The sequence below is a fragment of the Hemicordylus capensis genome, chromosome 1, assembly GCF_027244095.1.
Source record: "Hemicordylus capensis ecotype Gifberg chromosome 1, rHemCap1.1.pri, whole genome shotgun sequence".
Classification (NCBI taxonomy): domain Eukaryota; kingdom Metazoa; phylum Chordata; class Lepidosauria; order Squamata; family Cordylidae; genus Hemicordylus; species Hemicordylus capensis.
Window position 1 is genome coordinate 430,337,767 of NC_069657.1, and position 15,215 is coordinate 430,352,981.

General features: G+C 44.6%; 1 protein-coding gene across 5 annotated transcripts in view; it reads left to right on the top strand.

The window, feature by feature from the left end:
• The window catches only part of TTC7A (tetratricopeptide repeat domain 7A), a 291,532-nt gene that overhangs the window by 145,401 nt on the left and 130,916 nt on the right, over positions 1–15,215 (top strand). For all 5 annotated transcript variants that reach the window (XM_053312732.1, XM_053312747.1, XM_053312738.1 and 2 more), the window contains one exon: positions 8,372–8,532. In XM_053312732.1, the coding sequence (XP_053168707.1) occupies positions 8,372–8,532 (161 nt within the window). The remainder of the gene's footprint in view (positions 1–8,371; positions 8,533–15,215) is intronic.

Consider the following 15,215-nt stretch of genomic DNA (forward strand, 5'->3'; position numbering starts at 1 on the left):
ACTGGAAGAGATCATTATGAGATTTGGTGCAGGGTGATATCAGTATGCTGATGACACCCGAATCTATTTCTTCATGATGTAAACTCCATCGTGAGAAGGCATAACCTCCCTAAATGCCTGCCTGGAGGTGATGATGGGTTGGATGAGGGATAACAAACTGAGGCTGAATGCAGATAAGACGAAGGTACTTATTGTGCAGGATCGGAACTCAGGAGACAATTTTGATCTGCCAGTTCTGGATGGGGTCATGTTCCCCTGGAAGGAACAGTTATGCAGTTTGGGGGTGCTTCTGGAGCCGAACCTCTCCAAGGTGCCCCAGGTTGAGGCGGTGGCCAGAAGTGCTTTTTGTCAGCTTTGGCTGATACGCCAGCTGCGTCTGTTGCTTGAGATGAATGACCTAAGAATGGTGGTACATATCCTGGTAAGTTCCAGACTGGACTGCTGCTATGCACTCTATGTGGGGCTGCCTATGTAAGTAGTCTGGAAACTGCAGTTGGTCCAGAATGCAGCGGCCATGTTGGTCTCTGGGTCATCCAGAGAGACCATATTACTCCCGTATTGAAATAGTTAAACTAGCAAAATACAAGGTGCTGGTAATTACCTATAAAGCCCTAAACAGCTTAAGCCCTAGATTTATAGTTTTAATACTTTTAATGTTGGGTTTTAAATTATTTTAATGTCAGTTATTTTAATTGTAAATCACCCAGAGACATAAGTTGTGGGTGGTATAGAAATATGTTAAATAAATAAATAAAATTTAAAGAAGGATCTGTCCTTGGTCAGTTGGGATAGTTGGGGTATGTATGCTTCTGTCTCCTCACATTTCATCTTTTCCCACAGTGTTGCTCCTTCCCCCATTCTTGGCACGTTCTGGGTCTGAGAGACAGACACCCAGCTAAAGGAAATGCTTATATTTATTTTGCCAACTTTTCTAGACACTTTATTGATGGGTGTGACACACACTTTTTTAACACAATAAAAGCCTTGAAATATGAAGCAACCAGATGATTGTAGCAGAGGAGATTGATTGTACAAGGAGTTGCCAGAAATAATAATAAAAATAATCAGAGTATCTCCACTTTACTTTGCTCTGGTAGAACCTTATTTGTAGCACTTTGCTGCCTTCCAAACACTTTGGTTCAAGAAGGATGTTCTCTGGACTTTGGCCAGGCAATGCTTGTTTGCTTCATTTTTCTCACTTAGAACGTCTGTAGACCTGAGGTCACTGCAAGGGTTTGGATTCATAAACATCTGGCAGATCCACAGATGGCATTCAGAGCACCATCTGAGATGCAAAGCACCATGTTTCTCCTGTTACGTAGCTGCTTAAATTTAACAAGCCTTGACCTCTATAAATATTTGTCTGGCGCCTGCCTTTGCAAAACAGTTTGCACTCAATCATAAAACCCGCATTATTATTTGGTGTCACAAATAAGGGCAGGCCATTTTACCATTGTGGCAGTCCTCACAGTATCTCTGAGAGGTAGGAGAGTGCTATTGCCATTTTACCAATAAGGAACTGTGCATGAAAGAGGTCTAGCAAGACTTTGAACTAGGGTTGTCACCTTTGTTCTGCAGAGCACATAATAACATGGGGAGCTGCTTTATACTGAGTCAGACCATTGGTCCATCTAGCTCAGTATTATCAACAATGAATGGCAACAGTTTCTCCAAGGTTTCAGGCAGGAGACTTTCCCAGCCCTACCTGGAAATGCCAGGGATTGAACGTGGGACGTTCTGCATGCAAGGCAGATGCTCTACCCCTGAACTATGTCCCAACCAGTGTTCCCTCTAACAGGGATTCCCAGATGATGTTGACTACAACTACCAGCATCCCCAGCTGTAATGGCTTTTGGCTGGGGATTATGGGAGATGTAGTCAACAACATCTGGGAGTCCCTGTTAGAGGGAACACTGATCCCAACCCCTTGTATGCTGCACTTTACATAACTGCATCTCTGTCCTGGGGGAATTGTGCATTGGTTGAATCTTTGCACATAGTTCATCTGTGCCCTGCCAGGAGAAAAAGAAAAGGCAACCTCTCAGGCATTGCTGGGGATAGATCCAGCAGACCACAGCTCTGAGCATAGCTGACCCAAGTAGTAAACTATTAGGGCCACAGATTGGTGTGACTCTTTGTGATGGCCGCTAGCTTAGATAGATTTTAAAAAATTATTGCACATGTTCATGAAGGATAGGTCTGCCAGTGGTTAATAGGTATGCAGTGGTGGCTTAAGACGTCTGCGCACTTGAGCCCAGTGTGCCAGATGCTACCTTTTCTTGTGGACACCCTCTTCCCCTCCTTTTTTTAAAAGGGTGGGTGGGGGTAAGGAGGGCATCTTGATGCCTCACTGGTGCCTGAATACAGCCCGAGGTGACCACCTCACCTTGCCTCACAGAGAGGCCGCCCCTGGAACTATGGCTATTAGCTAGCACTAGATGAAGCATCCACATTTAGAGGCAGTGCTCCATGAGTATCAGATACTGCAGAAAAACCAGGGGAGGCTGTTATCTCGGCCGCCCACCCTTTGTGCCTCCTTATATGCTTTTCAGAGGCATTTGGCAATATTGGACTAGATGGACTTTGGTCCAATCTAGCACAACAGTTCTTAAACTCTAAGGTTGCAGCCCTTTATGCACTTACATAGAAATAAATCCCATTGAATGCAGTAGGCCCTGCTTCTGAGTAATCCTTTATAATATTACACTGCAGAAGATCTTGTAACTCTCATGACGGCAAACACCCCCCCCCCCACACACACACACAAACCCCAACAACAAAACCCCTTGTTGCTGTAGTGTCCTTGTGCATCTGTATTTTAACTTCCATTGTTCTCCACTCACTTGAAGGGCCATTTCACACATTAACCTTTTTTCTGCAAAAAGCACTTATGTGTAGGAAAAAGAAACTAAGCCTGTTAATGTCCAATCCATAACCATGAGTTCTTTAACCTAAATGGCTCCCTTCTCTACTGCTTTACTCCCATAGAGCACCTTTGAGCAAATCAAAGCCCTCCTGCCCTCCTAGAAGATCATCTTTAAGGTGACTCAAGTCATCTGTTTTAAGATCTGCTATCAATAACAAAGGGGGGAGATTTCCTTGGAGAATTTTCTTTAGGCAGCAGCAAGATAGAATGTCAGGCCACATAGCCCTGAAGATGGATTCGTATTCATTATAGATGTCAAGGCTTCCACCATCTGGAAACTTGATTCTAAAGACATTCTGCTACAGAGAGTCCCATAAGGACTGCTTGTTGCTTCGTAGCTCACAAAACTGGTTCTCCTTGTTGCCAAAAGTGGAATCTCAGTCATGCTACAACTTACTTTTGACACATCCATCACCTTGCACTTGATTCAAAGAATGTATTTGGTGGCTATATTCATATGTTGCTTTTCCTCAAAGGAGCTGAAAGCAGCTCATGTATGCTTCACAGGCAGTCTCCCAACCAGTCATGGGACAGGGCTAGATCCCACTTAACATCACCAGCTGTATAGTATCAGCAGACCATTGTCTGCTGCTAACTGAGCAAAGAGGCAGCTTTCAAAGTGGTGATTTTCTTCCATTTAGCAGAAGGAGTGCAACTGTTCCTTTCCAAGCACAGCATCCTTCCAGTGGTTGTTGCTGGTGTCTACCTTATGTTTCTTTTTAGATCGTGAGCCCTTTGAGAACAGGAAACCATCTTATTTATTTATCATTTATTTTTCTATGGCCGGTTTACATGATTGATGTAGTGTGAGTTTATGAGAAGCCCAAATCATCGTAGCTTGCAGGAGAGCTTGCTCCCATAGAGCATGTCGTGTGAACTCCAGAAAAACTCCTGGAACCCCAGTTGGCATTGTGCCAAACCCAAATCAAGCCTACATCATTAATCTAGGATCTGAAGTGGACACTTCAATTGGCACTGTGCCAAACCCACATCCAGCCCACATCAACAGGTCCACTTCTGACGCTAGATTAATGATGTGGGCTTCATGCGTTGCTAATTGGGGTTCTGCCCCCCACCCAGTTCACACGGCACACTCTGCGAGAGCATGTGTACCTCAACAATCTGGGCTTCCTGTTAAACCCACACTACATCAATTGTATGAACCAGTCCTATCTATGTAAACCGCTTTGAGAACCTTTTGTTGAAAAGCAGTATATAAATATTCATAGTAGCAGTAGTAGTAATAGTAGTAGTAGTGGTTATGGTCAGCCTGATGGATGATCTCCTATTAGGAATTGACAGAGGGAGTGTGACTCTTTTGGTCCTTTTGGATTGCTTGGCAGCTTGCGATACCATTGGCTAAGGTATCCTTCTGAACTGTTTGAGGGTGTTGGGAGTGGGAGGCACTGCTTTGCAGTGGTTCTGTTCCTGCCTCTTGGGCAGATTCCAGATGGTGTTGCTTTGGAGACTGTTGCTCTTCAAAACAAGGCTCCATATTGTCTCCAATGCTTTTTAACATATACATGAAACCACTAGGAGAGATCATCAGGAGATTTGGTGCAAGGTGTTATCAGTATGCTGATGACACCCAAATCTATTTCTCCATGTCAGCATCATCGAGAAAAGAGATGTAAGTTTTGGCCCAGAGACGTTTTGGCCTGGAGACGCCTAGAGACATATGTTTTGGGTGGGGTGTGTGTGTGTGTGTGTGTGTGTGTGTGTGTGTATAAATAAAAAAAATCTCCTTAAATGCTTGCCTGGAGGCAGTGATGGGCTGGATGAGGGATGATAAACTGTCACGACCCTGGTCTCCCCACGGCTATTCTCTTGTTTTACTTCTCCCTCTCACCTCCCCCAGGCAGGGCCGCAAAGTTTTTGAGGGGAGGGGTTTGGTTCACCCGAGTCCTCCTCCTCCAGGCTCCTTGGGTCTGGCAGTCTCTCTTCAGAGGCCTCCACCACTCGCCCTCCAAGTGCCCCTCATCACTGGCTGGGCCTGCCTTAAATCCCTCCTGACAACTGATGCATCCCACACCCCCACAGATTGGACCTCCGACCTGCCATATCAGGCTGCTCTCACCCTTATCCCCCTCAGCTTTGCCTCTGTCTGCTACTGCGTCCTCCCTCACTCGCCCCTGCCCTTCCCTCATCCCCTCTAGCCCGGGTCCTTGGTCTTGCAACATCTCGGCCCCCCACCCATCAGGCTGCACTGCCTGGCCGCCTGCCCCGCCTGTGGCCTCTCTGGCCTTGGCTGCCGAGGGAACGCCAGAGCTGGTAAGGCCGGCAGGGTCTCCCGCTGGACATAAACCTAGACTGAATCCAAATAAGATGGAGTTACTTATTGTGTGGGGTCAGAACTCAGGAGACAACTTCAATCTGCCTGTCCTTGATAGGATCACACTTCTCAAGAAGGAACAGGTATGCAGTCTGGGAGTGCTTCTGGATCCAAACCCCTCTCTGGTGTCTCAGGTTGAGGCAGTGGCCAGAAATGCTTTCTGTCAGATTCTGCTGATTCTGGTAACCTCCAAACCGGATAACTATAATGTGTTCTATGTGGGGGCTGCCTCTGTACGTAGTCTGGAATCTGCAATTGGTGCAAAATGTGGCAACCAGGTTGGTCTCTGGGTCATCTCAAAGAGATCACATTACTCCTATACTAAAAGAACTACACTGGCTACCCATATGTTTCCAGGCAAAATACAAAGTGCTATTTATAATCTATAAAGCCCTATACAGCTTAGGTCCAGAGTATTTAAGAGAATGCCTTCCTTGTTATGATCCTCACCGCCTAATGAGATCATCTGGGGACGTCCATCTGCTGATTGAAAATCTCAAAAATCAACTAAAAAGACATTTCCAATAAATTGAGCAATTTATAAATATTTATAAGAGTATTTATTTCATTATATTTTGTTTAAAATGTGTATGCTAGCTTTCAGCCAAAGGGCCCCTAAGGTGGATCACATCAAATGCAAAGTACAAGCTCAATTAAAATAACAACAAGTTGTTCTAGTAAGAACTAATCAGCCTACTTTCCTTTCACTGTCTCTACAACTGGACTAAATTTGGTTCAAAACGAGGTCCACAAATGTTCATGTTTGGTTCAAATTTGGTTCAAATCAGTTAGACAGTCCTCAAATTAGTGCACTTGCACCTCAAAAGTTTACATGTCCGCGATCTTGAATTGTGGTAGATGACATCGTCACAATCTAGGCCATTGAGGTGTCTCTATATGTCCCTACAGCTGAATCAAATTTGGTTCAAATTGGTTAAGCGGTTCACAAGTTAGCCCACTTGCACTTCAAAAGTTTATGCATCCACCATCTTGAATCGGTGTGGATGACATCATCAGAAACTATGCCATTGAGGTGTCCCTGTGTGTCACTCACTGCAACTGAACCCAATTTGGTTCAAATGGGTTAGGCAGTCCACAAATTAGCCCGCTTGCACCTGAGATGTTTGTTTGTTTGTTCGATTTTGTCTATTTGTTTATTTATTCGATTTCTATACCGCCCTTCCAAAAATGACTCAGGGTGGTTTACATAGAGAAATATTAAATAAATAAGATGGATCCCTTTCTCCCGAAGGGCTCACAATCTAAAAAGAAACAAGATAGACACCAGCAACAGTCACTGGAGGTACTGTGCTGGGGGTGGATGGGGCCACTTACTCTCCCTTACTCCACTTACTCTCCTTTTATTGCTAAATAAAGAGAATCACCATGTTAAAAGTTGTCTCTTTGCCAAGTTAGCAGGAGTTCACGTGGTTTATGCGTCCGCCATCTTGAATTGGTGTGGATGACATCATCACAAACCATGCCATTGAGGTGTCCCTGTGTGCCACTCACTGCAACTGTACCTAATTTAGTTTAAATTGGTTAGACAGCCCACAAATTAGTCTGCTTGCACCTCAGATGTTCACGTGGCCCCCATCTTGAATTGGAGTGGATGACATCATCACACACCACACCATTTGGGCATCTCTATGTGTCCCTACAGCTGTAGCAAATTTGGTTCAAATCAATTAGGTGGTTCACAAGCTAGCCGTTGCACCTGAAAAGTTTACACATCCACCATCTTCGATCAGGGCAGATGACATCATCACAAACTACGCCATTGAGGTGTCCCTATATGTCCTTACAACTGTACCCGATTTGGTTCATATTGGTCCATGTATTGCAAAGTTGATGTGGTGGGTGGCAGGGACATGGACAAACGAATACACACACAATGCCGGGTGATCTCATAAACCTGCAAAGTAGGCTAACAAGGTCTGAGGCATCTGCATGTTGACAAGCTAATTGTTTTAATATTAGATTTTAATTGTTTCAACTTAAGTACCTATGAAGACTTTAGCAGATGGGCACCATCTTAGAAGACACATTCCCCTTCACTTTTACCCACGAGGGAATGCCTCTTCTGTAATGGTGCTTCCTGGGACATATTCATGCACCATCTAAAAATGCAGTGGTCCATATGATGTGCAGTAAGTCAGAACGCAGCCCTGACACTGTTATGAATGGTTGGTGGCTTCTCTTTGCTTCCAACACCTTGATTTGGACTGAGGAAGAACTTGCTGTCTGGGGTCCGTTTCCTTCATGCTGGCTTGTAAGTGTCCCAGAAACATATGGCTGGCCACTGTCCGAAACAGATTACTAGGTTAGATGAACCTTTGGTCTGATCCTGCATGGCCCTAATAATGCTCAAAATGCCAGGATTTGTTTACTATCTTTTCCCCTTGCAGATCTTATTTCTTACATATATATCACTCTTACCTTCCCTCAGGGGACTCCAGGTAGCATGTAAAGGGTTCTCAGACAGTCTTCCATCCAGAAATTGCTCAGAGCCACACCTGCTCAGCTTCAGCAAAGCTGCTGCATCAGAATTACTACATCCAGGAAACTGGCACAGATCACCAAAGAAACATATCTTAAAACTGCATATATATCTAGGGTTACCTCTTAAAAAGTGCTGAATGGGATTCTTCGCAGATCCTTGTTGGAAGCTCTTCCTGTTGTAAGATCTTATTGAAACATCTTTGAACACTGGTCTAACAGTAATCTGCAAAAAACAGAATATCTGCCCACTAGTGAAGACAAAAGAGACAACTTGAATTGTAGCTGTCTTCACCTTGCTTCTGGCAAAGAAGCAGCAAGTTTATTTTGTGTCTCCGATTGTAAATTGGACCCCTGTGCTGAGCATTATTAAATACGACCAGGATTACTAATGTCTTTTTAAATAGGATGTATAATGTCTATCTATAAGATGACTTTTAAAGGTTTCTGCTTTGTAGTTGGGTTGGTTTTATTCTTTGTTGTCTTATTGATTCTGTTTTTGCTGTTGTTTCAGCTTTGGTGGGTGGGGGCTGCGATAGTTAGTGGACAAAACAAATTTTGAATTGATGAACTGAGAGTACAATTAAGTGAGGTGAACTATTTTTATTTTCCAGATTTGTGATGCGATAGAACACCTTCAAGAAGCTCTGAAACTGTGCAAGGATCATATGAATTCTCTCCATTTGCTGGCCCTCCTTTTTTCAGCCCAAAAGCACTATCAACCTGCTTTGGATGTTATCAACATGGCCCTCGCAGAGTATCCAGACTGCTTTAGGTAAATTTTGTTAGGAATATATTCCAGGTCTCACAGTATAAACAAACCTAAAGAGTTTGGGAGTAAGTAGGGTGGTTGTCTTTTTGTTTTTGTTTTTTTGTTTTGGCACTGAGAACCAATAAGAACATCTGAGAGATGATCCAGCTCCATTAAGGTGTATTCTTCATATGTGTAGGATGTGAGGTGCAATCTGCAGGACTGCAGATTGGAGAGAGGAAAGCTGGTCTTATGGTAGCAAGCATGACTTGTCCCCTTAGCTAAGCAGGGTTCCACCTTCACTATATGAATGGGAGACTTGAAGTGTGAGCACTGTAAGATATTTCCCTCGGGGATGGAGCTGCTCTGGGAAGAGCAGAAGGTTCCAAGTTCCCTCCCTAGAACCTCCAAGATAGGGCTGAGAGGGATTCCTGCCTGCAACCTTGGAGAAGCCACTGCCAGTCTGTGTAGACAATACTGAGCTAGATGGCCCAATGATCTAACTCAGTATATGGCAGTTTCCTGTGTTCCTATGACCTCCAGCTAAAAGATCTCAGGTAGCAGAGTTTGAAAAACTGCTGCCAGCGAGTCCTTGATCTGAACTGGGTATTAGATAGTTCTTTATGTTCTTTAAAATGATGTATGCTTCCATAGGATCCCCCTCTCTTTGCCCATTAAGGACAGCTTGAGAGGTCTTGATTTATCCCCACTCTGTCTCAGAAGTAAGATAGGTATAAGGAGAGTGCAGGACCTTTTCTGTAGTGGTCCCAACATTGTGGAATTCTTTGCCTGTGGAAGACTGCAGGGGTCTGCAAACTTGTAAGAAACAATGCAAATCATGCATTTTTAAATCAGGTTTTCAGTTTTGAGAGGGAGTTTGTGGAACTCAGTTTAGATTAAGACAGACGTATTTTGAATATTTTGAAAATATTATTGTTGTATTCAGTACTACAAATGCATCATTTTCTGACCCAAGGATAACTCTGAAAAACCTATTCTGTGGGGTCATTCTCATAACCAGCCCTACCCAGGTAGGTCAGTTCTAGTTGTGAGAACCACCAGGATCGCTTCTGATCCCGGTGTTCCTCTGCCAAGTAGCCTTGCTCCTGTACCCAGGCTAAATGTGAGATAGGACGGTGCATGTGTGCCTCCTACCGCACACCTGGTTCGTGTGGGTGCTAATATGCTGACATCTTGTTTCAGGCTGTGGGCATCCATCGAGATTCTGGAGCTGGGGGAAGGAGTGACCCAGCAGCAGGAAATTCCCCAATGCACCATGCTACTCGTGCAGTGCTTTGTGGAATTCCTGCTGGCCAGGTGTCCTCCCTCCTGCCTCTGGATCGCCGTGCCACTCACCATAGTGCCGATCATATGGGTGTGTGATGCAGTAGAGCCCAGGAGCGGAAGGGGTCATATGGGGGGAGGTAGATAGAATCCTGCCTTCTCCCCAGCCCGAGCGGTTGTGTGAATGACCTTTATATGTTTCAGAATGGTTCAGTTTGAACTATCTAAAAGCTGGCTGTAAAGGATGCCTATTGGCTAGCACCTATTCCTTCACCAACACACCTCTCAGACCCAACACAGTAGCTGCTGTTTTTGTGATAGTTTTAAATAGAGAGAAGAGTGAATGAGTTTATGCCTGTGGGGAGGGGGCAAACAGGCAATTCACCCAGCATTAAACTTGCTGGAGTATTCGGCTGGAATGCAAGTTGCAAACCTTGAATCATACTGTAGGTGAAGGACCAGCTGTGACCTCCATTAAAAAGTTACATTTGCCTTCATCCTTGGTCTTTTGAGTTCAATTCTTGGGTAAAGTATATGTTTTGATGTTGAACAAGATGTTTACTGATTGTCGTGGTGTTTGATACATGTTTTAATGGTTGTAAAATACCTGGTGTATTAGAGAAGGTAGGACAGAATCTTTTAAATAAATAAATACAATGTATTGCATCACCCTGGATTGGGTGTTGCTTTCTAGTGATCTTGTGATCTAACACATGGAAGGCACTTGCACGAGACCATGCTACTATGCAAACATTAAGGTTTTCTCATGGACCACATAGAAAATGATTGCGTGAATTGATCCTGTGAGCCAGTCTTGGCCAGGAGAGGAGACAAGGAAAGCAAGATTAGATAGGTGCTGCTCACAGCCCTAGATTAACACATGAACAGAATATAATTTCCATGGGACAATCCTATTGGCTATTGATTCCTCCTGACCCTTTTATAGAGTGTGATGTCAGTGAGCTGGACTGTGTACCGCTTATGCCTTGGCAACCTGAGCCCTTCTCCCATGTGAGTGTGTATTACAACCCTTCCTTTAATTACTCAAGCACCTGCTGCTTCTCAAATATTACAGAATAGCACATTTTTCCTTTCTACCTAACCACATACCCAGCTTTTACTTCACACACACTTTAATTTCTTAATAACACGATGACCTGTGAAATGTTGATTTGAAAAACAACCAAAATAAGCATTGGATATAAGTTTTTTCTATTGCTGATCTGAAATACAGAATATAAACAGATATATAAACAAGTTTAAAAAATAGTGAATGTCTACATTCATACCAGTGCTGCTATCACTTGCCGATGATTCTTGTGAATCATCTATATCTATCTCCCCATGATCTTTCACACATACACCAGTGAATTCTGACAATCATATTTCAATGACTTATATTTGCTTGTTTAAGATGTTTATGTGCTGCTTTTCTATTGCAAGTATCCAAAGTAGTTTATAATGAGTCATTAGTTAAAACAGAAAAAATACACAGATTTATAAAGCAGCATCTTCCAGTTAGAGCAGTCAAAATTCCAGTAAAAATCAGGTGGAGAAAAAGCAATAGAACTATCACCCACTAAAACCTTGGGGAATCAAAAGGTTTCTGTCATCTAAAACATAACAAGGTTGGTGCTGCATGCATTTGTGTAGGGAAGATATTCCACAGACGGGGCACCACTACTAAAAAAGCCCTTTTCCCAGTCACCACTTCAGTCATAATTTGGATCCAAGAAGGGCTTCTTAAGTACAGATTCTTTGAAGGAGGCTGGAACCACTCACTCTTGTAGTGTGGCATTAACCACCTTCTGGACCCAGCTGGTCACTCTCGCTAGTTAGATGCAATCAACCAAGAGGGACAAGGATTGAACAAACCAGTGGTAGGCCTCATAATGGTGGCAGGGGAGTTTTTAAGTATGTTCAGTCACCTTTCACCTTCGATGAAGGGAGGATTTTCAGTGGCCTTTACTCCTTCACCACTGGGTATCATTCCCTGATCTATCCAGTTCTATCCCTTGGCCCCTCTGAATGCCACTGCCTGACAAGTTAGGCTCAACAATTCTGCACTGTTCCCTCATGTGCTGGATCCCACTCCTTCATCCTCAGGGCTCCATCCTCTAGGCCTCAACATTTTATCTTTCTAGAACTCTACTTTCTGGACCTAGCCTGAGGCATGGTGTACCAATGTAAGTTGATGATGTCATTGACTCATTCCTTCTGCCAGCTTGACCCTTTGGCCTTGACCAGTAGAGAAGACCTGCTGTTGGAATTCCTTCTGCCAGCTTGAACCACTGTCCTGATTGCCCTGATGAGATGTAGCTGTGAGGGCCAGTTTCACCAGCTGGGCTCCATGTGAGAGGTGGGGTCTGGGGAGTTTGGCTTCAAAGGACTGAGGCAAGCCAGGGGCGCAGCTGCTGGTGTGAGTGCTGGTAGGCAGCTTCCAAAGCTAGACACCAAATGGGGCTGGTCTTTGGTGTGGGACTGAGGTCTGAGGGGAAGTTATGCTCAAGGTCCTCCAGTTATAGTTTTGGTTTTTTGTTTAGTTTGTTGTTGTTGTTGTTGTTGTTTGTTTTTTAGTGGCTTGTGCCAGGCTGCTCACAGAGATGTGTCTGGGCTGTCTTGTTAATGATGGAGTAGGGGGCATGTTCGATGAGATTGGGGCAGCTATTTCAGTAGTGGTGGGGAACAGAGGATCAGGTGTTGGCAGGCCAGCATGCCGTTACAGGGGAAAGGAGTCCAGTAATTTAATTACTGCTTTCCCTTCCGGCTGCCTTGTCAGGCTTCAGGGATTAGTTCCAATTCCGCACTGAACCTAACCATGCTCCTTTGTAATGCCATGTCGGTTCAAAATAAGATCAAAATAATCCAATACTTGATTGTGGATGAAGAAGCTGACCTGGTTTGAGAATTGGTTGTGGGAGGCTAGTGGTCCTGTGTGGGCCAACTTCTTCCCCCAGGGTACTCTGTTGCTGAGTAGGTATGGGGAAGTGGGTGGTGGGGGTGAAGTGGCTGTGGTCCATAAGAATAACATCTCCCTTACCAGGATCCCTGTGAGAGAATTGACTTATATTGAATGTGTGTACTTTAGGTTGGGGACTCGGGATAGACTGGGCATTCTGTTGGTGTACCATCCACCCTGCTGCCTAACAGACTCCCTAACTGAGCTGAAGGAGCTGATCACTGAGTTGGTGTTGGAGTTGCCCAGGCTTTTGGTGCTGGGTGATTACAATGTCCACTTTGGGACTGGCTTGCCTGGTGCTGTTCAGGAGTTCATTTTGGGGTGTGTCTCAAGTAGTCCTAGGACTTATGTATGTTACTGGTCATATGTATGTATTTTATGTTGCTGGATTTGGTCTTTTGCTCAGATCAGAGGGGTGTTCTGTGGGTGGGGTCTCCTATAGTTTCACCATTGTCATGGACAGACCACTTCCTGGTTAAGGTTGGTCTCACAATCACATCTGACCACTGCAGGGGTGGTTGACCTATTAGAATGGTCTGCCTGAGAAGGCTGTTGAATCCAGTAGGATTCCAAAGGCCCTTGGATGGTTTTGGAGTTGGTTCGGCTGATGATTCTGTCGATGCCCTGGTGATACCTGGAACAGGGATCAGTAGTGAACAGTAGACATGATTGCTCCTAAGCGACCTGCTTCAAAATTAGTTCCATGGTATACAGAAGAGCTACAGGAGCTGAAGTGGCAAGGTCAATGACGGGAGCTCTAATAGGGGAGGACTCATCTTGAATTCAATAAGACACAGCATAGAGCCAATTTGAAGGCCTATGCTGTGGCAATATGTGCAGCAAGGAAGCAATTTTATTCTGTGCATATTGCGTCTAGAAGTTCTCGTCCAGCAGAGCTGTTCCAGATTGTTAGGGGCTTAACTCAAGCCTCCTCTATTTCAAATCTGTTTCCAGAAACAATTTCTCACTGCTGAGTGAGTTCAGTGAGTTTTTTGCAGATAAAATCTCTCACATTCGGGCAGATCTGGAGTCCAATATTTCTGCAGAGCCAGTTAGGGAGGTGTCCAGCAATCCCTCTTGCAATAATGATTGGATCAGTTTCCATTATGTGACTCCTGAGGATGTGGACAAACTGCTTGGAGCAGTAAGGCCTACCACCTGTTTGGATCCTTTCCCAACACGGCTGATTTCATCTTGCAGAGTGGTTGTTGGAGCTGGCCTAGTTGATCTCATTAATACTTCACTGAGGTAGGGCAGGATGCCACCTTGTTTGAAGAAGGCAGTGGTTAAACCTCTTCTGAAGAAGCCCACTTTGGATCCCCTGGTGATAAATAATTATAGGCCAGCCTCCAGCCTCCCATGGTTGGGCAAGATGATTGTGAATGTGGTGGCTGACCAGCTCCAAGCAGTCTTGGAGGAAACTGATTATCTTGACCCATTTCAAACTGGCTTTCGGCTTGGCTATAGGGTTGAAAGAGCCTTGGTCAGCCTGATAGATGACTTTTGCCAGGGAATTGACAGAGGGAGTGTGACTCTGCTTGTTTTTTTGGCTCTCTCGGTGGCTTTCAGTAACATCGACCATGATATCCTTTTGGATCGCCCGAAAGATTTGGGGATAGAAGGCACTGTTTCACGATGGTTGCTCTTCTATGTCTCAGGTAGATTTCAGATGGTGGCACTTGGTAATAGTTGCTCTTCAAAACGGGAGCTGCTATATGGAGTCCCTTAGGGCTCCATTCTGTCACCAATGCTTTTTAACATTACATGAAACTGCTGGGTGAGGTCATCAGAGGATTTGGTGCTGGGTGTTATAAATATGCTGATGATACCCAAATTTCCTTGTCATCAATATCAGGAAATAGCATTAGCCCCTTAAATGCCTGCCTATGGGCAGTAATGGGATGGATGAGAGATAATAAACTGAGGCAGAATCCAAGCAAGTTGGAGGTGTTCATTGTTGGGGGTTGCAGTCTGCAAGATGGGATAGAAATTCCTGTTCTGGATGAGGCTACAGTCCCCTAGAAAGAACAGGCTTGTAGCTTGGGAATGCTCTTGGACCTGGATCTCACCCTGGTGTCTCTAGTTGAGGCTGTGGCCAGGAGTGCTTTTTACCAGCTATGATTGACTCGACAACTCCACCCATTCCTTGAGGAGAATGACCTGAAAACACTGGTAAACCAGCAGGTAACCTCCAGGTTGGACTACTGCAATACGCTCTATGTAGGGCTGTCTTTGTACGTAGTTCGGAAACTTCAGTTAGTTCAAAATGCAGCAGCCAGATTGGTATCTGGGGTATCCCAGAGAGACCACATTATGCCTGTCCTTAAAGACTTCCACTGACTCCTTATATGTTTCTGGGCACAGTACAAAGTGCTGGTTATTATCTTGAAAGCCCTAAATGGCTTAGGGCCGGGTTACCTGAGACAGCGCCTTTCTCTACAAGATCCCCACCGCTTCTTAAAAT